This window comes from Ceratotherium simum, chromosome 12 (genome assembly GCF_057802395.1).
Source record: "Ceratotherium simum simum isolate JZ-2026a chromosome 12, ASM5780239v1, whole genome shotgun sequence".
Classification (NCBI taxonomy): Eukaryota; Metazoa; Chordata; class Mammalia; order Perissodactyla; family Rhinocerotidae; genus Ceratotherium; species Ceratotherium simum.
The window spans coordinates 72,020,974-72,046,582 of record NC_141911.1 but is presented as its reverse complement, the minus strand read 5'-3'; the positions used below and the strand labels follow the sequence as shown (position 1 = coordinate 72,046,582).

Below are 25,609 nucleotides of genomic sequence, written 5' to 3'. Positions count from 1 at the left end.
AAAGAAACAAGACTTCGTCTTGTTTATTTGTATAACAAGCCTTTAAAAAGTGTATCAGAGAAGTTGGTAGTTAAAAGCATGAAAAATCATCTTTTTCAAATTGGAAATTCATTATCAATATATATCATATCATACACATCCATCTGTGATATGAAACAATTACTGGAAAACTGAAACTTTTTAGAGGTAAACCATTTCTGTATTTTGAAATAGAAATCTATAGAGAACCAAAATAGAAATCAATGTAACAGAAGCTATCTAATATGGCCCTTTAACAGATGGCTATCTAGCCAGGCATCATCCAGCCATCTAATAAACACTATAACCAATTCCTTTTATAAGTCCTGTTTTAATTGCTTTTTTGAGGATTCTCCAAATATCTTCATTTTTCTTGAAGTATAGGAATCTAGCGGAGCACTAAGCTTCAATAGAGGCCTGATAAATTTGGAAGAAGATGATTTCCAAGCTTTTATATATAAACGTTCAGTTAATATTAAGGGTTCATGTCAGCTTTAGAAATAACCGCATTATTGCTGACTTACATGTAACTGAAGATTAAGGAGTCACCTTTTGTGTTGCACGTACACTAACCTGATTATTTTCTACTTTTGATCTTTTCAGCTTGTCTTTGGTCAAGCTGAATATTATTTGCATTGCACAGCCTCTGAAATCTCCTGGTATCATCCAAGGTGTTTTTAAATCCACTCATTTTGGTACTGCTGGAATCTTAGAGTACACTGTCACTTCTATAATACACTGATAAGGATAATAAGGAAACTATGCATAAGTATGCAATACATCCCTATTAATAATACAAGATATACTCTTATAGGACATCACTTCATAAATTCTTAGAAGATGACATTACAAAACTCTTTAAGTCAGATGGCTTTACTAAATTAACCTACAAGCAAAAAGCAACCTCCTTCCTATAAAACATACTTGTCCTTGATTATAAAAAGTCAAAGCAAAAAAGTTGTTGTCCTCAAAAAACATTCTTAATTAATCCCAACTTTAGTCCACATTCTAGGAATGTGCAGAGAATTGGGCATATCTATTTCAAATCAAATCATTTCAAAATACAAATATAAATTAATAGAATTTATATTTCAAAACTAACATAGAGACATTGGACCATTATTTAAATTTCTAGCACTTATCTGTGTTGTAGACACATAGAGCTGTGAATGATCACACGTCTTGATGTGTTTGTAAACACAAACACAAAATTTAAAAAAGTTTTAATATTTTTCTCTACACGCCAACGTAAATGATGCTGTCAAAAATAAATGTTTTTATGTGCTGAGCTACTTATTCACATTTTCTTTCTCTTTTTATTTTCAGCTTCCTTATCTTTTTAATTTACACTTCCCTTTCCATTTCCTTTCTAATTATTTTCTCATTATATTGACCTCTGATACTCTAGTTTTCTACTCATTTCCAACTAAGTAAAAATATTGCTAATTGAGACCCCACTTACTCAGAATTTTTGATAAATCAGACATAGTCTGTAGTTTTCCTGCTTCATCTATTCAAATTGAGAGAATTATATCAAACTATAATGACATAAATATAAATAAAACACATTATCAGCTTTAAGTTGTTTAAAGTTTAGTAGAATTAATAAGACTTATGTATAAATAAAAAGTCTAAATGAAGGAAGTATCTGATAAGTTTCATAAAAATAGTAAATGGGGAGACTGTGTGACCTGCTTTGTAGTCTGTTCCAAAAGAAATACAGAACTATAAGAAAATTTCCTGTCCTTAAAAGACTAAAATCCTGTTGAAAAGATAAGACATAAAGAAATATGTAATACCATGATGATAATTATACTACCAAAAAAACTGCAATAATGATACTAATTAAATAGCAATAATAGTGACAATAACAATAAAATATTAACAATTATTGTTATTGAATTGAATGTTTCTAAATGCTGGTATTTACATATTTTATTATGTTTAACCTTTACAACAATCTTTATTTTAGATATGAAGAAAATTACAACCAGCAAACTTAACGTATTTGTCTAAGATTCACAATAGGTAATGAAGCTTAAATTTGAAACAAAGTTTGTTTGATTCAAAGTGTTTATTATGAACTTCTGTTATACTGCTTTCAAAAAAGATTTCAGAAAAGTTTGAATGTGGCTGAGTAGTCCCAAAAGAATTCACAGATGGGTTGTGCTATGTCTTGGACTCTGAAGGAGGGGTATATTTTAGGAAAACAGGAGAAAGAGGGAGGATATTTGGGGTTCAAGCATGGGGAATGAGATGAAGGAGAAGTGTTTTTTTTTTTTTTCGTGAGGAAGATCAGCCCTGAGCTAACATCCGTGCCAATCCTCCTCTTTTTGCTGAGGAGGACTGGCCCTGAGCTAACATTCCCCCACTTTATGGGGGATGCCACCACAGCACGGCCTGACAAGCGGTGCGTCAGTGCATGCCCGGGATCTGAACCCGGGCCGCCAACAGTGGAGTGTGTGCACTTAACCGCTACGCTACAGGGTCAGCCCCAGGAGAAGCGTTTTTTTTTTTGTGAGGAGATCAGCCATGTGCTAACATCTGCCAATCCTCCATTTTTTTTTTTTTTGCTGAGGAAGACTGGCCCTGGGCTAACATCCGTGCCCATCTTCCTCCACTTTATATGGGATGCCGCCACAGCATGGCTTGCCAAGCAGTGCATCGGTGCGTGCCCAGGATCCGAACCGGGGAACCCCGGGTTGCCACAGCGGAGTGCACGCACTTAACAGCTTGCGCCACTGGGCTGGCCCCACAAGTGTTTTTAATATCTATTTACTTACACAATTAAAACTGTTTAACCTTTTTTACTAATTCACAATAGGCTTGCTCCATGGTGAAGCTTTTTGTGGACAATTTTAATTGTGAGAGAGACAAACAGCTGGACTTTTATTTTCTTAAATTAGTATGCCTGAATTTGAACTGAACTGAGATTAGATATTAAATTCTTTGTGGACCTGGAGGAAAGACTAAACTTAATGATCTCTTCATGGGTTTTAGTGATGGATTATCAGCATATCTGACTGGGTCAAAATCATAAATTTAATTGAGTAACAAGTATTTGCCCTGTAAAGAGATAAGAAGGGACATTTGCTTACCTTGTATTACATGTGAGTTGTCTTTCAAGAAGAAGTTATACAGGTATTTGGGGATAAAAGCAGACATACACGCATAAGCCAAGGCTAAGAAAGAATAAGGGAAAGGCATAAACAAATTAGTTAACGGGTAAGTGATCAGCAGTCACTCACTCAGTACACGTTCCTTGAATCTATTAAACAAGATTTATGTTAATAATTAATGGAAACACAAAATTAAGGGGAAAAAATCCCTCTACTCTTTAAAATAGAAAATATTTTGGACAACAAAAGATAACCACCCTAACAACTTTTCAATTTCAAACTCATGTGGCAATCATTATCCCACAATAACAAAAATCTTTATTACTGGAACTTCATACACTTTTTTAATCTCTAAACATGATCATCATTAATGAGCTATACAAACCTCAAGATCCTTAATTTTTGTTGATGCAAACAAAAGAGGCTGAGAACTTTGGATTTAAGACACACTAGTCATAAACTGTTCTTTCAAACACTGATCTCTTACTATTCTTGGATCAATATGTGTGATAATGGACGATGCCTAACTAAACACAGGAAAACCTCTAGCCTAGATTAATGAGTAATGATATCAGAGAACAGTACATCTTAAAAACTATTCAAATAAAGAAATTTTAGTTCTCTGGTTTATGCTATCTCTATTCAATTCCAGAAATCTATGCAAATTCTGACAAAAAATAGAATGTGACAAGATGGAGACTCTGAGATTGGGCTTCTAGAGATTCATGCTACATATGGTAACACTCTCTACATGCAATATCACTCTGGATTTTAGTCAACTAAGTTTAACAGATATTTATTGAAAAACCTACTATAAAAAAGGCATTATTGGGGCCAGCCCGGTGACGTAGCAGTTAAGTTCATGCGCTCCGCTCTGGCGGCCCAGGGTTCGCAGGTTCGGATCCCTGGCGCGGACCAACGCACCTCTTGTCAAGCCATGCTGTGGTGGTGTCCCATATAAAGTAGAGGAGGATGGGCAGGGATGTTAGCCCAGTGCCAATCTTCCTCAGCAAAAGGAGGAGGATTGGCATCAGATGTTAGCTCAGGGCTAATCTTCCTCACACACATTCAAAAAAGGCATTATAACAGGGGCACAGAAAACAAAAAAATCTGTCATTAAAAAAAGCTGCTAATGGGGCCTGGGCTGGTGGCGTAGTGGTTAAGTTTGCACACTCCGTTTCGGTGGCCTGGGGTTTACAGGTTCCGATCCCAGGCGCGGACTGATGCACCACTTATCAAGCCATGCTGTGGTGGCGTCCCATATACAAAAATAGAGGAAGATGGGCATGGATGTCAGCCCAGGGCCAATCTTCCTCAGCAAAAAAGAGGAGGATTGGCAACAGATGTTAGCTCAGAGCTAATCTTCCTCACACACTCACACACACACACACACACACACACACACAAAAGCTGCTAACCAGTAAAATGGGTTATGTATTAGTATATAAATAACTATAATACAAAACATACACAAGATAAATTTCCAGAAGTACCAACTGCTGTACGGGCTCAGGAAGGAGGATAAGAAAAGTCTTCATTAAGGAGGTAGAGGTTGAAATGATAGGCTTTGAAGATGCAAGAAAATACTGATTTCTTTACAAATTGTTTGGAAAGTATACACAGACTAAAACTAACCTCTAAAGAAGTTAGAATTTTCTCCAAAGTTTCATAAAAATGGTCACCAAAGTAGACTAAAGCATTTAGAATAATCAGTTTCTCCCTGAATCTCTAGTTGCTGCCTGGTCACAAGAAAAACTCTCCAGGAATAATTAATCCTTCACATCCTCTAAAATGAGTCTAACACTTTATTTCACAGAAATTTACAGCATCTACTAGGAAGAGAGCAAGAACCTCACTACGAAAATGAAAACCTTTTACGTTTGAATAAAATATTTTAGAATAATATGCACAATGATTATTTAAATGATAAATAGGCTTACCTTCATTATTGAAATTTAAATATAGGAATGGAGCACAAAGTGAGTCAAGACCTGATGGGGAGGGGTTGGGGAAAGAAATCAAATAAACATAATCCAGTAGAATTGCAGACATATGTAGACATATACTTTATATACCTTATTCTTATATGCGTTACTTCCATACAGATGAAGTGTTAAAAGGATTACCCATCCAGAAATAAATTACCCCATGGTTATCGTGAGGAGTAACTGATGGTGACTGGCACACAGTAAATACAAATCAGCTATTATGATTATCAATATTATTATGAGCTGAAGAGAGAAATATAGTGATAGGAAAATGTAAAAATGATAGAAGGCCTGGGATACGGTCCCATCGCGGACCCTAACTGTGTGATCTTGGCAATCACTTAGTGTCTCCAGGCACGTTTCCTCGTCGAGGAGATGGAGACTTGTCTTACACATTTCTCCGGGACAACGAAAAAAAAATCTTTTAAACATTGTTGGGTAAAATACAAATACATGACATATTTCTTTTATTGATAATAATGCTATTCATATGTTGCCATGTTGAAAGAATGTACATAAACATACCTATAACTGCTAGTGAGACACAGAACTCCAAAAAGGATAGAGTTAGGAAAAATAATAGCTTCATTTTAAGTTTGGCCAGAAACAGAATTGAAATGTAAAAACTACTGTTCATAACAACAAACTCAAAAATAGGACTAGGTGGAATGGGTTTCTCACTCACGAATTTATCAATGACACAAAAATAACTATGAGAAAACCTAAAAATCAAGGATGTGGGGCATTAAAGATATTAAAAAAAAGGGAAATAAATAAATAAAAATGGGTAGTTTAAGGTGATATCCTATTCCCCAATTCCTAATAACCATGATAAGCATAAGTTGTGAATCACTAAATGTCAAGAATATCAACTAGCCCCAAATTATTTATGGTAAAAAGTTATTTTATTATTTGCATAAGCACTGAAAAAATGTACCCACAAATATTACACAAGTACAAAATATTCTTTCTACTTTCCTAACAACATGATGGCAAGTTGTCTCATTGAATATCATGTATTTAAATGATATCTACTAGGCATTTAGACAAAGTTAAAAAAAAAAGTTCTCACATAAACCTCTCAAAAAAATAGATCACAGCTTTAGTACTGACTTTTTTCAAAGCTAAGGATATTTTAATTTTTAAAATTGTCATTTATGCAACACACTCCTAATACTTCAAAAAGAGTCTTAATAATTGGGAAAAAAAGTCACCTTGCCAATACACAAGATCAGGATGGGACACTACCCAGGCTTTTAGTACACGCCTAAATTTTGCATGACCTTCTGGTGATGATAACAGTTCATCATACTGATGACAACGAGGAATATCCACTTCAATCTGTAAAATAGCAAAACAATATAATGGAAATGTAATAATGTGATTTCCAGTAAACCCCAAAATCAGGAAAAGGAGAGACTGATTATGAATTTCAGAATAGGCCACCTACATAATCCTGGTGTCTGAAGTTTTTGAATTTTATACGAATCCTCTGAAAACACCAAAAAAGTTGTATGTATACTTAACCAGGGAAAACAGACCATTTCCTTTGAAAAGGTATGTATTAACATAGATTTCAAAAAACCTCTCTTAACAACCTGGTCTAAATAAAAGGCAAATTCTTTAGATAAAAAAGTGCAATTAGGAAAAGTTACTTGGCCTATACTCTTTTAAGGAACAGTTCTAGCTCACTAACTCATGAGTATAAGAGTTATGCTTACTCTAATACCATATGCATATGACGGCTGCTGAGTATTCATAATGAAAGGAAGAAAATTCCTCATGCCCTTCTAAAATTTAAAGATTTGGCAGAATTGTCTTAGTTTGTTTAATAAAATGTAAATCATACTTGTCTATCTGTAGGAATTGGAGTATCTTTATCAATTGAGTCGTACTTGGCATGAATAGCCCCCTGCAAAAAAATAGAAGATATATTAATTCATCGTATCCTTAATACATTATTAATTTAGGCAAAATCTACTTCTTATAAACATCTACCTTTGAAGACACACCCAATTAGAGATAGGCACATTCAAACCCAAAGTATACCTCTTAAGAAAAACTCTCTACATCTTTGACGTTGTGTGATGAGTCTGTGACCATCTGCTATTTTGCTAAGGCAGACATTTGAATTATACAAACCAGAAGACAAATGTGTTGAATGAGTCACTTAGCTAACAAGTATGCTTATCCCAGCCTCCATGACACAACTCAGCCTTGTTCTCTATCTACTGCTATCTCATACATAGTAAGTTTCATGAAGAAATTTTTAAGAATTGTGTGTGTTGGGGGTTATCCCACAAGAAATTTCCCTGTTAAAGTTGGTAATGAAATAAAAAATAAAATAAAACTGCTTAAAGGAGTGGTAGTTCAGCACCAGGAGGCAGAAATTTGGGATAAATTAAAGAGTGAAATGTCATGTAGTTATTATGGAATCATTAAGGTACTAAAGGGATCATTTACATTTTTCAATTACACCATTACAGAAGGAATAATTGAACAAACCATTTCAAATTTTGGTCATGTTCTATAGGACCAAGCAGGGAACAATTCTTATTACTCTGGTTTACAGTAATGGTAGAGAAAGAGCCAGGAATTTGGGGTTCAAACTCTGATGTTACATGCTGTATCAACTTCTCTGGCACAACTACTTAATGAGAGATTTGGACAACCTGACCTCGGAAGTCCTCTTGAACTTTAGCACCACCTAGTTCTACAATTCTAACTATTAATGTATGGTATGGAACAATAGGCATTCTTGTAAAGCAACCAATCAAACTCAAACACATTTATAGACTCTTATCAGGGGAATCAGGAATGAAGAAACAAATTCTTTCAACTGAGTTAAAAGAATTGAAAATAGTTGGGGGAATTAACACACAAAAAAAATGGGTGATGTATATCCATAAGATATCTATAAGAGAATGTATGAAGCCAGGATGACAGAGAAATTGACAAGAAATGAACATATCTGGCAAGGATTAGGCCCATTATCATGACCGCTGTCACCGAAGTTCTATATTACTACTGCAAGTCACCCTGATAATGTCGTGACACCTCTCCTTTCCTCACTGCCACAGATAAGGTGTTGTAGAAGACAAAGCAGCTATTCCTCTTGGCAGCACGGTTCTGGTAAGACAGAGGTGCCAAGAGGCACTACCTCACGTTAATGATTTTTTTCTTTTTTTGTGAGCAAGATAAGCCCTGAGCTAACATCTGATGCCAGTCCTCCTCTTTTTGCTAAGGAAAATTGGCCCTGGGCTAACATCCGTGCCCATCTTCCTCTACTTTATATGGGACACCGCCACAGCATGGCTTGACAAGCGGTGTGTCAGTGCGCGCTCGGGATCCGAACCTGTGAACCCCGGGCCGCCAAAGCAGAGCGTGCGCACTTAACCGCTGCGCCACCGGACCGGCCCCAAGATCATGTTAATAATTTTTGACAATGTTCAGATCGGAGTAGAAGATCTCTCCAAACTTAGACAGAACTACTTATAAATAGGCAATCCTATTCCTAATGAGCATACTTTATTAGCAGGACTATACACTTGTAACTGATATATATATATATATATATATATATATATATTCTCAAAATATTGATTTTAAAATAAACAATCAAAATAATTTCTGTGAGCCTCATTAAATGAAATATTAAATAGAATAAATCTAACAAACCTTCAATTATATTTTTATATTTTTCTAGCCTATTCTTTTCCTCTATTCCTTTCACTTAAAATTGCCAAAATATCCTTAATGCTTATATTTCACTCGATAATTTTCTTGTTTTTTTTTGCGAGGAAGATCAGCCCTGAGCTAACATCTGCCAATCCTCTTCTTTTTGCTGAGGAAGACTGGCCCTGAGCTAACATCCATGCCCATCTTCCTCCACTTTATGTGGGACGCCGCCACAGAATGGCCTGACAAACGGTGTATCGGTGTGTGCCTGGGATCCAAACACGGGCCGCCAGCAGCGGAGCGTGTGCACTTAACCCCTACGCCACGGGGCCGGCCCCTTTACTAGATAATTTTCTAACAACTTGAAAAATAATATATTCGGAAAACACTTTCCTCCTTCTTCCTTCTTCCTTAGCACTGGTGACCAGCTTCTAACCTACTTTTCTTTCTTACCTCAACTCCCAGAAGAGCAGCCCAGGTTAAACCTCTCATTAGAGGAGGAATGTCAACTCTTGCTTCTTTCCAGATTTGATTTTTTTTATATGGATAAGCCTAGAGATGAGGAAAGATATGAAAATACCTCACATTACCAAGTGCCATCTTTAGTTCTGAATATGCCAGTGATAAAGCTAAGGGTGACCTGCAATAAATTTTTGAGTATCTGAAATTACTTTGTCTGGTGTATTAATACACATTAGGTCAGCAGTGGAACGGTTCCCTATTCCCTGTAAATCCCGTATAATACAATCAAAGAGAGGAGCTGATTCTATGCTTTTAATCATTTCTATTTTGTGCTCTGGGAGAATTATGAAATGAGTCATATGGAAAATAAAATTACCCGCCTCATATGGGTTACATAATGTATGTAAAGCACTTTGTAAAATGTCTGGGATATAGAATATTCAATAAACATAAGTTATTACTATGGCTACTTCTATATTCTTGCATACAAATTTGTCCTTTTATAAATTTTTTACTTTAGGAGAGATTTTTAGAAGAGAATTATTAGGACAAAGAGTATGGATGTTGTTAAAGCTCTTGATATATACTTTCAAATGGCTTTACAGAATGTTTCAATCAATTTACACTTACTCCAAAAGAATGAGAGTTCCATTTCAATACACCTTTGCTCACCTTGCTAATTAGATTGCAAAAAAAACCCTATCTTAATTTTTTTTTCATTCCTAGTGTGGATAAATAATTTGAATAGATTTACTGACTAGTTGTATTTCCATTATGTTCTTTATCCATTTCCCTGTTTCAATAATAGTACTTTTTCTATTGATTTTTAGGTGTTCTTTAAATAGTAAGGATATTCATTTTTTGTCTAATTTTTACTTTTTAATTTTATTTACTATGAACATGTATCATTTTTATAATTAAAGTTAATCAGAAAAGATAGGTCATAAGAATTAATCTTATCATGACATCAAGATTCCCTAAGAATTACCAATGAAATAAAAAATAAGGATTGTACATGGGCTCCTGTAACACTTACACTTTAGAACCCCTACCTTTAGCAGCCTGTCAAAGAGAACGACTCTGTGAAGCTGGTACTCTGTGTCCCTCTCTCGGATGATTAAAGGGAGAGTGGCAGCTGCAGATAACTCATTATTGCTGTTTGAATGAGGTACATTAGATTGGCTATAAATGAGAAACAAAAGCAGAAAAATTGACAAAAGGGATAAAATTTTAAAAAACAAAACACTTTATTTTTGTATTCTATTTAGGAATACTTTTTTTTTTGGCTGAGGAAGATTTGCCCTGAGCTAACATCTGTGCCCATCTTCCTCTCTTTTGTATGTGGGTTGCTGTGTCAGCATGGCTGCAGACGAGGGGTATAGGTCCATGCCTGGGAACTGAACCCGGGCCACTGAAGTGGAGCACACTGAACTTAACCACTAGGCCATGGGGCTGTCCCCGGAAATACTTTTCAAAGAAAATGTACAAGCTTCTTACCAGTATAACAAACAGAAAAGAAAAACAAGTGTAAAAGGAAACTACATATACTTACTCATCTTCAAGTAGTGGGTAAAATGCTTCTCCACCAACATCTTTTAGTCTCTGTGAATTTAAAGAGAAAATATTTTCGATATTTATGATCTGAGACAGAAACACTGATCTGTATTTAAAAGGAAAAATAATGTAAAAATTAAGAATTTATAAAGACACCAAGAAAAGTATAAAACAGAAACTAACATGCATCCCTATCATAAACATGTAAATACACCATGCCTCCAGTGATTAAGTTTAGCTGTGAAACATAAGTTTTTTGTTTTTTGATTTTTTACCTCCAGGTGTCTCTCATAAATGTTAGACATCTATTAAATGATAAGTTCCAAAACACAATTCAGAATTACAAAAATTAACATAAAATTTAATAAATAGATAAAGTATTTTTAAATTATGTGAAGATTATTTAAAAAGGTACTTTTTTATACATATCTGTTAATTTAAAGCTGAGGTCAGATTTATTTTTGCTTTGACATTCATAAAAACTAAGACAAAAGTAAGGTGCTAATAGAAAGGATTCAAAAGAATTTCCACACCATAAACTGAACAGGCATGATTCAAATAGCTGATAAATCAACTGCCAAAATTCAATTCTCCTAAATATTTTTTTTCACAAAGTCATTATAATAAATGTTACTCCAAATAATGACATTGCCAGGATTACAGATATTCTTCAAAAGTGTAAGAAGGCAGGCGGCAGTCAGTAAAATCTTAGACACGTCCTGAGCCAGGTGATTGAAGTTAATGCCACCCGGCCCACTGCTCTGCTCTTCAGGCCATCTCCAATGTGAAGGCAGAGCATCTGTTCCTGTGGGGCTGACACAGAAGCCCACACAGATCTGTGTGCAGCCAGCACTGATCTTCCATTGATTAGAGTCATCGTGCACTCATCCATGTGAGTTATTCCTGGAACTTTCAAAAGCCAAAGAAAAATCTTCTACCCAACACTGAGAATCTGGCAAACACTCGATTTATGCCTGGCTTTTCTCTAATAATAGACGTGCCATGCATTTATCCTATTTTGCCTTTAAACCTTTAGGTATTTCCTGGATTAAAATTCTAAGTAGAAAATAAGATTTTCCCAAATTTTACTGCATTATTAACATACACATTTTTTAAAAGTTTGGGTTTTACTGTCCTAAAAGTCATAAATATTGTAAGTAGCTTTTCTGCTTTTTTTTCTAATTAAACATTTTTCATAATAAGGGCAAAAAAAGGCAAAAATACAGAAAACTATAAAGTAAAAATTATTATTGGGTTTCCATATTATTTTAAAAATCAGCAACATCAACATTTTTTCTTAATAATTATAGAAAAAAAGTATTTTAAATTTCAAAAGTGAAAATGTAATGGAATCGAGCAAGTAAAACCGAAGACTTGTATTCATTTAACTTGTATTTACATAATCTGAATTATATTTAAAGAAACAAATTGAGAATGAAATTGAATCAGTTGAAACCATATATTTCGGATGTAGTTTATGGTTTGCTGCCTTGTATTGCTACTTATTTTATACACATTCTTTCTCTTCAAAGAGATGACAAGTTTAGTGTATCAAGTAGTAATCATTATAAATTTTAATTTTCTGTTCCTGGTATTATGGCAGATAAGAGATTCGAATACCCTCCTACTACATAACATGTAAAATATGAAATGACAGGAAAAGCCTCAAAGTGTAAGAAAAATGCAGTGATGTGAGACACAAAGCTGGCTTAGGGAGAAAGGAGCTGAGCTAGCACTGAAGGACACTGATCACTGCCCTTGGGTGTTAGTGCGCAGTGGGACAAGGGCTGGGCAGCGGATCAACAGGCAGCCAGGCTGGAGGAGACCCTGCTATACCAGGAAAAGAAAGAGCTATGTGTGTGTTAGGGAGGGACCCAACTCCAGCCCCTCTAGTCTTTGACAGGGGGAAGACGAAACTCAGTTCTAGCTCCCTCCAGCCTTCCTGTCTCATCTGAGGCTCTCTAACAGGCTGAGACCTATCACAGGATTACAGAATGCTTCCCTGTCCCTACCAACATCCATGTCAGCAGAACTCCTGGATAACTACAGGGGTCCCAGCTGAAAGCACTGCAGCCTCAAACCCTAGTTAAAACAGAATCTTCAGGAAACCCAAAGACAATAGGGGACATAAGAAAAAGGACATGTGAGGAAATTTTAGCCTCTGACAGAAAAGCTACACAAATAGTAAACAGCTAGATAAACATGACATCTTGCACTAAAGGTCTATTTACCACAGTTTCTTTAATAGATACATCATGCTAAGTTTTCAAGAAGAAATTGTAAGGCATGCTAAAATATGTAAAAGACACTCTGAAGAGACAAAGCAAGCTTCACAACCAGACTCAGATATGGCAGAAATTTGAATATAACTATGAATTAACAGGAATTTAATATAACTATGATTAATATGCTAAGGGCTCTCAGGGAAAAAGTGGACAACGTGCAAGAACAGGTGGGTAATATAAGGAGAGATGAAAATTCTAAGACAGAAACAAAAGATGTAACCTATGTGTAACAGGAATATCAGAAGGAGAAGGAAGAAAGGAACAGAAGAAATACTTGAAGCAATAATGACAGAAATTTTCAAAATTCAACAGAAACCAAATGACAAAGATCTAGGAAGTTCAGAGAACATCAAAGAGGAAAAATACCAAAAAAAATGTATACCTGGGCATATCATATTTATTAAAAGATACCATCAAAAAGTTAAAGTCACAGAGTAGAAGATATATGCACCACATATAGCCAACAAAGACTCCGGATCTGTAATACATTTTTAAAAGCCCTCAAATCAACAAGAAATCACTCAATAGAAAAACTGGCAAAAGATATGAACTAGTAATGTATAGAATAGGTACATAAACTGCTAAAAAATATGAAAAGACTCATATTGCACTATGATCAGGGAATTAAAAACCAGTATTATAGTAAAATACCATTCCACACCTTTTAGAGTAATAATTTTTTAAAAATTTTAAAAATTTTTTAAAAATTTGATAATACCATGTGTTACCAAGTATGTGGAGAAATGAGAACCCTTATCCAATGATGTAAAAAGACAAAGTGATAAAACCACTTCTGTGAATCATCAGACAATATATACTAAAGCTGAAGATGTACAGATCCTATTTCCCAACAACGCCACTCCTGGGCACATACTTGAAAGAAACACTCACATATTTCATGAGATCAGGGAAGAATTCCATGCATACCTGTAAAGCTTTATTTAAAAAAAATGATCTGAAGTAAATTTGCCAAAATACCGTTCTTACATTTCTTAGCTGGCATAATGACAATGTCACAGTGGTATCATCTAATAGTGAGCTTCTATCTCGACCTTGTCCAAAGCTTTCACCATCTTCAAAGAGAAAACTGAAAAGAGATTTAAAAATTATAATTATTTTAATGAGCACACAAAGTCTTACTGTTTCTTCTAGAAAATAGGATTTATTCTAAATCATCAATCCCTTCATCAAAGAAAGAAAGAAATTTTAGACCGAAGGGGTTAATAAAAAAAATGTAACTGCTGGTTAAAATTTCACCAAACAATTCTCATTGTCAGATATGTGTTGAGTTGGTATGAACAGAGTATACAAATATCAAGCATTGTAGGAACACAAGAGCATGAGTTACACTCTTTGTTCACGCAGGTCCACTGCTAACATTACTCTCCTCACACTAAGTAAATGGGCTCCTGAGGAAGTTTATATGAGTGAGAATGATAAAAGGAAGAAGAAAGAAAAATCATAATGATGGTAACTTCTCAGGAGAAAGAATACTGAATCATAGATGTATGAAATTGGTTTAGAATTTGAGAGAATTACTTTTAGAATTTATACATCCTTCAAACCATTTGTTCTTGGTATTTCCATCATCTTATTTCCTGATTTTCTACTTAATTCAATGTGTGAGCAGTATAATTGAAGTTAATATTTAAAAATCAGTTTAAGGGGAGAAAATACTAGAGAAATCAGTGGTCTATCAAATAAGTAACCTAAAAATTTAACATGTGAAAAAAAAAAGATCAGCAGATGATTTGTATACTTACCTAAAATGATCGAATCTAGTGCTAAATCTAAAATTAACATTTTGAAAGCACTGGTAGAAACGCAAGAGATGGAGATTCACACCCTTGTGAGTAAATATGAAGAGCAATGGAACAGTGGCCACTGTGGCCGCTAGGGCTGTATCGTTAGTTAACTTCCAGTCTCATTTATAGGATGGTCTCCAAGATCTTACGCAGTTTTGCAGATTGTTCTCAACAGTGACTTAGCACCATGATGATCGCTAGGACAAGCAATGAGGGCACAGAGTACACTGACATTTACAAATCTAATTGGAGTAGAAAATAGTACTTCATAATAGGCACACTAGTCTAGTTTATTAAAATATTAATAAATTAATATTACTGTTATTTCTGAATATTACTGTTCTTTCTGATCAGTGCATTTTTCATTTATTGCACATAAATTATTGCAAGATGTTCCATATGATAACTTTACTTCAAATAGATCATAAAGCAAATTACTTATTAAAAATAATAAAAATATTGATGGGAACTCTGCAATTAGAAACTTATCAAGGTATTAACTTCTGGTTGCTTTCATAATCACTTATTTGGAATGTCTACCAAAAAAAAAAAAAACCAAACTAAAAAAAAATGTTAATACTATATTTTTCTCCATTTCCAAGAGAAGTTTTCTTTCCTTACTTGGGGAGTGTGCAGATAGGTGGTTTGGATCGAATGATTTCCTTGTTGACAAGCTCTTTCTCCAAGTCACCTCCAGCTAAACACCAAAGGTAATACACTTCTTCAATAGATCTTTCTGCCAGGTAATCACTGTTTATGTCTATTAATGGAAAATTAAAAAGAAGCGTAGCTATTACACTTTGTTTTTATTAAAAGGCAATGTGCAATAATAGCTGACATTCTGAAAAAGCAAAAACTGAAGAACTTAGTAAGATTCCCTTTAGAATATTTGTATTATAAAGTGCACAGAAGATGAAATGCAGATACACATACTGGACGTACAGTTTCTTTCAGAAAAAGTGGAATTTCTACCCTGGTACATCAGAGATATAGGGGATATATATATTCCACGTATTATCAGATATATTGGGCTCTGTGGGAAAGGAATACGGGCAGACAACTACTTGAGTAGGCAACCAGCACAAACTGTCCCATCCTTCATGTCTTGAGGCAACTGCTGCCTCTTCTGAGAAGTCTTTCCTGATGTCTCAGGCAGGTTATGTTTCCACTGTGTGATGTTCATATTGGCCTTCATTCATAATAGTAATTGTGTGACTGAATGTCTGTCTGCCTCCACACGTGGCATGTCACCTGAAGATACAGTGTGTGGAACATAGTAGGACGTCAAGAAATACCCGATTGAATGAATGTTTAGTAAATATTTCCTGCATGACTTATGTCGTGATAACCTTTCAGTATAAGAGTAACTCCCTGGTGTCACTAAAACACACACTCTGAGAGTCGTAATCTTCACAGAAGAATGGAAAGAGAAAAGCTGATATTCTCTTACAAACACGGAATATAACGGTATGGACTTCCTATCGATGATATGATTTTTAGAGATCATGTATAATAAATTATATAGAATATGATATATAAATGTTGATATACTGGAAATTACATTGGGAAGCAGAAGACATGATTTCAGCATTAAGATTTGAGATGAAAACAGGACTTCGGTTTGCATAATAAATTTTTTTTTTGGTGCCACTTCCTCTCTTGAATTCTTATTAGTTCTTGCTCCAAAGTAATTTAAATTTAAAGGATTAAAATGTTAGCTTAGTTATATTTTAAGCATGTCTAGAATTATCTCTCAATTCCCAGATAAGTATCCATAAAGTATCACTAATGTAACATATATATTGTTGATAAATTCAAAACTGAAACTAGGATAAGGGTATTTCCTTTAAAAACAGGGGTTATATTATTGCCTATGTCTTATTTATCATTACCTTGACACAGCTGACTGATATCCTCAGGCAGAGTTAAATCAGCGCATCTCAGAGAAGATGAAAACAGACTGGCAGATTTGGTAAAGGGGGTGTATAAAGGAGACACTTCACTGAACACCTTGTCCTGCATTAATTCATCTGGGGTTGGCCTTGAGAAACACATGGGAAATACAGAGCATAAATGAAAGTCTTTCATGGCACACATTCAAGGGGATAGTTAAAAGTCTTAAATATCTCATTAGCACAGCAAATAATACAGCTCTCTTTAGCCGAGTCTAGATGTGTACCTTTATATAAAAATCAAGTGACTGTAAGTAAATGCTGAATTTTTTTACCTTTGTTGTGCTTTTTGCTCCTTATGATCTATCAAAGATGATTATATACGAGTGTCTCTATCTTTGACTTTGAGCTTGACAACCACGTACCTGCTTTACTGAATATCTTTATTAAATACTAACTAATAATTCCTTTTGGTTTTCTTCCTACGATCTTAGTTTAATGTGGCATATTTACCCAAAACTATGCTTTTAATATTCCATTCCACTCTTCCTAACATGTCTTGATAAAGATGTTTTTCTAAAGACAAATTAGAATACATTATTGTCAAATATTATACACTTAAGGAGTTAGGGATAACTGTACGGCTAACAGTGACATCATCAAATGAAAATAAATAGTAAAACTTCTAAAAAATCCTTTTATATTATCAACATTTGTTAGCTTACCTCACCATTTATCCAAGTTCTTTGCTATAACACATATTGCCAATAGCCTCTTGTTCTCATTTCTCTTACATCATTTGTGTCTAGGAATATCTACATTCCACAATTTAACTGATTTTCTAATTAGAGACTAGGAAATGAACTAGTAACTTCTTTTGGAATATGCCAGTTTTAATTATTTTTTTCTTCTGTTATTAACATACATTAAAACCATAACTAACAATTATAATACTGATGTCAATTATGTATTACTATATATGTAAATATTCTTATTTAATCCATTAGTATTAAAACTTATAAGAAAAAAAAAATCAACTACTTGTATGTTAAAGATCTCAGTGTAATCCCAAACTCTTAAAAATATCAACCTTTTGGAAGGGTGGAAGGTGAGGCACTTCTTCAAAAGATCTATCACATTTTCAGGAAGCTCCTGGTAAATAAAGAGAGGAAAGAATTATTTAAAATGATCCATTTAAAAAATATATTTTACTCAAACGTTTGCTACTCCAGGATGTTTTGATTTCTTTAAAAAGCCTTTATTTGGACTTTATACAAATTTATATTAGTTTGTCACTCTGTGAAAAAGCAAATATCTAAAGAGAAATAAACACAGCTTTAAAATAGCTTGCTATGGGATCCCAAGCATGAAAAATAAACAAATTTTCAATAACAGATTAATGACAAACCTTTACAATGTCCAGACAACCATGCTCTTCAGCCAGAACTATTATAGTGTCATCTACACAGTCTATAAAACAGAAAAACTGTATGAATTAATGCTGCTTTTCTAATCTATCAGACTAACTAGGAACTGAACTCTGATAAATTATTTTTAAAATTGTGTAATGCTGTTTTGGAATTTGGAATATTAGGAAGCTGTGACTTTGTTAACCTTCCTTACATGTTTTGATAAAAATAAAGACTTCAAACACTAAACATTAATTGAATCCTATATACTGAAAGACAGCAGCTTAGTGAGATAAAGCATGACTCAGGGAGGTAAAGACTCTCTCTCTCTCTCTGTAACATATACACACACATTACTCTTTAAAAAGACTTTACTATTTTTTCATGATTCTAAGACTAATTTATTTTTATTATGTACAATTTGGAGAATGTACACACATTTCTCTGGGGATTTAAAGTATATGTGTAGTCTGAGACCACATTTAGAAATCTCCAAGACTGCTTAATAGCTATATTATCAATCTTTGAAAATTAAATGTGGTAAAATTTTACACAATTTTATTTATAATTCATTATTATTTAATATTTATTAATACTGTTCTATACATATCCTTATTTGTAAAACTGATTAACCTGGACACCAATCTCTCTCTTTTATATGAAGTCCCCTATCACTGTTTTTCTCTCCTTTTTTACCACACATGCTTAATTTTTTCCACTCTAAAGTAGATTAGATAAATTTTTATAAATTTAAATTACAAATTTTTGGATGTAATACACATGTAAAATATACGAGCTTGTTATAAGGGGAAATAAACATTCTTCCTCAGCCATTATTCACACAATTCATCAAATAGAAAACTTAAGATACATCAACTGAAGGTAAACTGCTACAGAGAAGTACAATTTTATATTCTCATATTTTGATTTCACAAGTTAGCTTACTTGGCTAGATCATGAAGCTAAGAGTATATCCATCCACATTATAAATCCTTAGTGAATAAGAAAAGCTCTACTATAATATTTCAGAAAGCACTTCTTAAGCTGTCCTATGAATGCTTAGAAAATTGAAGAAGTGAGGATATTTCAGTGTATTCACTATTTTAGAAGAACACATCCTTAATGTGTATGATTACCAAAAGTCACTAAAGATTATATTTATAGTTGAAAGATAATCAATGGCAAGATACTTACCCAATGTAAGCAAAAATTTCAGTCTTTCAGAAATATCCAAGCTCTGAAATAATTTTCTTCCCTAAGTAAAATGGGAAAAGAAATTCTTGTTAACATATACATATTTTGTCCAGGGAGGTCTTTTTTTTTTTCAGAAATGGAAATGATTTTATCAGGTACTTCTATTTCTCTTCAGAGGTTTTATTAGATTTTTAAAGTCAGCTCCACTAAGAACAAAAAATCGTTGGTGACATAACATTTTTAAAAATGTTGCATAATATTTAACATTTAAACATTTCATATATCTAAAGATCATTACATTCTAGTTTGATCTCAAGCATTCTTCACTTTTGACACCCACATATACCTGGTTGTCTCTAGGGATTCCAGGCCACCAGGAGTCTTATTTCATTAAGAGAACAAGATGGCTCCTGGGAAAGATTCATATTACCTTCTCATCTACCAAACTAACTCTACTCATATATCATGAGCCAGGCAGTCTGCTGTCTCCATTAAGAAACATTCCAGGACCCTCCTTCCTCCTCCCACAATGACTTAGACAACCATCCTTTGTGTTCCCATAGCATCTGGTATATTTCTTTATTTTAAGACACAGATATTATATTTTGTTTTCTTATTAATTGGCTTCAGGTGGGTCCTTGGAACAGAATCTGGAATCAAACACATAACTTCAATGATTGTGTATGGAGCAACTCCTGTGTGCCAAGTTGGACTTTCCCCCACCAGTTATATAACTTGGGCAAATTACTTAACCACCTTAAGTCTCACTTTTCTCATTTATAAAGTTGGCATATTAATTGTACATGCCACACAGGTTGCAGTGAGGGTTATATAATGTATAAAAAAGTGTTTAGCATTTTTCGTACATAGAAATGTTTCATAAACGTTGGCTATTATGATGTTTCTCTTATTATAAACAAATTAAACTTATATGATCCTTTAAATAGACTTAGAAGGAGAAGGCTTAAGAAGACAGCCTGATCTTTATGTAGAGAAAAAGAGACTCTCTCATTTTTTTTTTTAATAGAGAAAGAAGAAAAAACTTTCTTCAAGACTTATGAAATTAGAACTACAGGTAGAGAGATCATTGAAAAAAGCTGCCATTCCTCTCTCTTCTCAATCTGGTACACTACTATCATATTAATCTTCTAAAAATGCAGGTTTGATTTCATCAATATCTTGTTTAAAAACTTTAAATGGCCCCTCATACCCTACATAACTAAATACAAACTTCTCAATTTAGCATTCCAAGTCTCCTAGGATATGGCTTCAAAACATCTTTTCAGTCTAAATGCTTACTACTCATCTATCCTGTGATGTACACACACACACGAAGCAGTTAACTTTGATTACTTGCAATACAGTGGACACACTGGCTGTTCAGGCCTACAGACTTGGACTCAAGTTATTTCCCTACCTAATTTTTTTTTCGTGTCTATCAAAATTCTATATATACTTTTCTTCATTCTCACTTCTGAATGTTAATTTTGTCAGTTAAAGAATTCAAAATTCAAAATTACTTTCTCTCAGCACTTTGATGGCATTGTCCCACTGTTTTCTGGCATCCACACTGCTAAGAAGTTTAATAATCTAATTGTCATTCTTTGCAGGTAGTGTGTCTTTCCTCTCTGGCATGTTTCAAGATTTTCTCATTAACACTGATAAACACATCAGAGCTTAGCAAAAGAAGTTTAGTGTGTTGGTTAAGAGTACAGCTTTGAATGCAGACTGACGGGTGCAAATCTGCTCAACCAGTTACTATTATGTAACTAGGACAGGTTGCTTAACCTCTCTGTACCTCAATTTCCTAATCTGTAAAGATAATAATTAGATAAAATTAATAATACTGGTGTTTGAGACAATAAATGTAAAGAGATTAGAAAAGTACCTGGCTCTTGAAAAGTACTCAATGAATGTTACCCATAATTACATTACTGGTTATCTCCTAAAGGTTTAGCATAAGATTTCTAGGTTTGTTGCTGCTGTTTGTGTTGTCATTTTTTTCATTTGCCTTGCAAGGTAATTGGTGGTTTCTTTCAAACCGAGGACTTTACTTCTGATCCTACTATAGACAGACATTGGAATGTCTGGGTCTATCTTTCCTGTCTTTTAAAATTTTTTTTATATTTTCAATCTCTCTTTGTGACATATTCTGGGAGAATTACTCAGCTTCATTTCCTATATTCAGTGTGTCCAGTTTCCTATGATCCATCTATTTCAGTTCTTTATTTTGATAATTACATATCTTTTTTCTTAAAACTCTTAACGGGTTCTTGTTCTTTTTGGTCAATGTTCTTGATTCATAGTTTGTATAATTGTTTCATGAATGGAATTGTTTCCTTTGTCTCTTAAAGAACACAAACATTTATTTTAAAGTCCTTTCAATGGTTTAGATTCTTCTATTTGTTGTTTCTTTTTTACCGTAGAGGTCATCTTTAGATGTTTGGTGTTTCTTAGATATGCACGCATCTTTTAATACAGAACTCTCTTATACATCTTTTGGACAATGGAAACCTCTGAGTGACAGAGTGGCTGTACTGACTTTCTGGTGATACGGCAAGAGCTTCCTAGCAAAATGGTTTTGGAACAGCTTCTTATCTATTTCCTTGGAATTTCTAGTGTACCAAAAATTCCCTTTTTTACTTGTTGGTGTGTTATTAATTTACATCTTAATATTTTATAGGAAATCTAAAGGTTGGATGAGGTAGAGGAAGATTTAAGCTTATGTTCAATCTGCCATCCTAAAACTAGACTGTCTAAACTTTGAGTACCACTTAAAACGTCAAGAAGCCCCTATGAGGGAATTAATATTTCGTTTCTTGGAATTCACACATCTCTCTGTGTTCATCTTCAAAGTTTATGGATTTGAATTAAATTATAAGCTCTTTGACAATGTGTCTTAACTACAGTTTATTCCTTGTTGCATTTGTCATGACACTATACACAATAAATACTCATCAACATTTGCTGAATTGAACTACTCATACAAGACATACCCAAGATCATTAATAAAAAGTTTAGATATAGGTGATGGTAATAAAAAGGAAAAGCTGTATACTTTACACTTAATGCTTATGTATACTTTGCATTCACATCTAAGTAAGATTTTTTATTTGGCTATGATTTTAAACAAAAATGAGATTTATTATCATTGCATACCAATGAAAAGTAAGATGGTCTAGACGAAAGATAGCAAAGAAATCAGAAAAACTGGCATCTGCCCTTAGAAAAAGCAGTGCCAATATGTAAGCTACCATGTTATTGTAAAGATTTTAATATCAATAATAAAAGCTAACATTTATGAATTGTTCGCTATGTAACATTCTGTACTAAGTACTTTTTATACATTATTTCATGTAATTTTTCCAGCAACTTTACAATATAGATACCATTATTTATAGAAGTGGAACCAAAGCCTGGAGAAGTTAGGTTAGTTACCCTAAGTCATACAGCTATACTGTGCAGCATTAGAATTCAAACCCAGTTTTCTCTGACTGTAGAAGCTTGTCTCTTAACTATTATGCTTTAGTACGTCTGCTGTTGAATTAGTTCTTAACTACCCAAAAAGAAGAAAATGTCAACTTAATTCTTAGATATGGTAAAAATCGATGAATTAATATTTTCAAAATATTTTGAAAATCCCTTGGAAGACAGAAACAATGGATGAATAATAAAAACTTCTGCCTCTAAAGACCTCACAGTCCAAGTACAGTAGACAAATGTGACAAATGCTGTAAAAGGGGAGAGCAAAGAAGACAGGGACCTAACACTGGCAGGTATTTGCAGGTAGGATCGACAGATTGTTAGCTGTCTCTCCAAAATTATTCTCATCTTGGACATGACAAACTGTTAGTTGTCCCTCCAAATCCATTCTCATCTTCTTTCTCAATATTTAGGTGTCCAGCTAAAGACAACATTTCTTAGTCTCCCTTGTATGCATATGTGGCCACATGAGTAAACTGTCACTAGTCAAAAGTACCAAGTTGATACTTTCAACTTTTAGATCATCTTAAAGACAGTTACCATGAACTTACTCCTCTCCTTTCCTCATGGCTACAAAAGGTGACAAAGAGAGCAACTCTGGAAACCAGACGCTGAGAATGGTGGAGCCATCCCTGATAGCCTAGGTTTCCACATGACATTGTGGAACAGAGCCCACCCTACCCTCTCTGGACTGTTAGATGAGGGAGAAAATCATCTATGTTATTTACGCTACTGCATCTTTAATTCCTTTGTTTCTAATAGCAGCTTAGTCATTACCCTAACAAATATAGAGGATATCTGCGGAAGGCCTCATAAAAAGCCAACTCAACTACACAGTGAGTCTTATAGGAAACATAAGAGAACAGGAGAGGAGAAGGTATTGAAGGAAGAAAGACCACCAAAGAAGGGAGAGAGAGCATGAACATATCAAAGAGTGTAAGTAGTTTTAGTGTAAACATTTCTAAAAATGTTTAATTTTTTACACTTAGTACAGTACAAATCTTTTATACTTAATAAAAATGTAAGCATTTCTAGAGATACCAAAATAATATTTACTTAGTAAAATTTACCTTTACACTTAGTAAAACTGTAAACACTTCTAGAGATACCAAATTAATATGCAAATAAATTGTCAAATAGAATTTTTTAAAAAGTCAAATTGCGATTTAAGCCTTTTCTCTTCATATCTAGTTAATTCGCAAAGCAAAAACATATTATTACTAAACAGCTTTCTATCCAAGAAGATTATTCTAATAAACACACAATTTCTTTTTATTAGTTTAATATTTCTTTATACATACCACGCAAAGCTCAAATAAAATGATTCCAAGAGACCACACATCCGATTTGGGGCCAGAAGGCAATGGTTTTTCATTTGGCACATGATCAGTCATTTTGAAAATTCCTTGTGCAATTACCTCGGGTGCCAAGTACGATGGATACCTATAGCAACATATTAAACATGAATAATCACTATGCACTACGAAGGGGGAAAGAAGTAGTTTTTGCTCTCAGTATGGTAAGATCTATGTAATGTGTAACTAAATTAAGAACTCCTGCTAGGAAGGATTCTAGCTAACCATCATAATACAGGTCTTGATGTCCAGGAACGAAAGCAAATCTCTCTGAGCCAGCAGTGACTTTGAGACTACCACCTCTCTCTGCAGCACTAGCCCCTCTCTCTGCTTTCCTCTGTGTTTTACATGTTACCTTCTTGCAGACTTCCACGTTTCCAGGTGTTTTTCCTTCCTCCTTACTGCCTGTCTTCTCTTTACACTTAACTACTGTTTAAAGTACATTTTATCTTTGAAAACAGCATTTATTCTTTTGAGAAGAGGAATGTCAAAATATATAAATTGAAAAGTAAGACTCTCTCCCATCTCCGTACTCTGTACGTCACCCACACATACTACATAGAGATAAACTGACCACCCATTACCATTGCCCCGCAGGGCAGCATGCTATACATATGAATCCATACCCCTTTGTTGCTCACTTAAATATATTTTAGAGATCATTCTACAAAAGTAAGTATAGATTTGCCTCATTGTTTTTGAAAACTGCCAATAATTTCATTGTATTCCTGCACTTAATTTATTTCACCAAGCTCTGAAGAAGGACATTGTGAAAGTTCCATTCTTTCGCTATTACCAACATGCTGAAATGAATATATTATAAATATTACATTTCCAACAAATGTATGTATAGATGACAAATTCCTAGATGTGGCACTACATAGTCATAAGGTCTGTACATTTTAAGTTTTGATATATATCACCAGGCTGCCCTTTCAGCTTGTATCAATTCATATTCTCATAAGAGTGCCTATTTTCCTCACCTCCATCAACAGGTTTTTTTGAAAACTTTTAGTAAATACTGAGTAAATACAAAAGACAGACTATTAAATATGAATAAAGTATAAAGAATAAAATGTCAATGAACACCCATGCACCTACCAAGTGGTTTAAGAATATGAAATGACGACTAAAGGGTCTCCCTCTGCTTTTCCCTAATTGTATCTCCCTGGTATCCCCCAAAAGGAACAGACAACTGCAATTTTTGTGTGTATAACTCCCTTCCATTTCTTTATAGTTTTACCATGTTTGATTCCCACAATGTATATTGTTCAGTCAAGTATATTTCTGAACTTTATATTACTGGAATTATGCTGAGAGTATTCTTTCGTGATTTGCTTTTTTAATCAACATTTATTTGAAAGAGT

General features: G+C 34.1%; 1 protein-coding gene across 8 annotated transcripts in view; it reads right to left on the bottom strand.

The window, feature by feature from the left end:
• TBCK (TBC1 domain containing kinase) overlaps window positions 1-25,609 on the bottom strand; it is a 213,167-nt gene that overhangs the window by 121,470 nt on the left and 66,088 nt on the right. For all 8 annotated transcript variants that reach the window (XM_087437764.1, XM_087437761.1, XM_087437765.1 and 5 more), the window contains 14 exons: window positions 24,189-24,330; window positions 19,405-19,465; window positions 18,210-18,271; window positions 17,892-17,953; window positions 16,802-16,950; window positions 15,531-15,669; window positions 14,092-14,191; window positions 10,818-10,867; window positions 10,318-10,447; window positions 9,257-9,355; window positions 6,975-7,037; window positions 6,340-6,466; window positions 5,078-5,128; window positions 3,117-3,200 (listed from right to left, as the gene is read on the bottom strand). In XM_087437764.1, coding sequence (XP_087293890.1) covers window positions 3,117-3,200; window positions 5,078-5,128; window positions 6,340-6,466; window positions 6,975-7,037; window positions 9,257-9,355; window positions 10,318-10,447; window positions 10,818-10,867; window positions 14,092-14,191; window positions 15,531-15,669; window positions 16,802-16,950; window positions 17,892-17,953; window positions 18,210-18,271; window positions 19,405-19,465; window positions 24,189-24,330 — 1,319 coding nt within the window. The remainder of the gene's footprint in view (window positions 1-3,116; window positions 3,201-5,077; window positions 5,129-6,339; window positions 6,467-6,974; window positions 7,038-9,256; window positions 9,356-10,317; window positions 10,448-10,817; window positions 10,868-14,091; window positions 14,192-15,530; window positions 15,670-16,801; window positions 16,951-17,891; window positions 17,954-18,209; window positions 18,272-19,404; window positions 19,466-24,188; window positions 24,331-25,609) is intronic.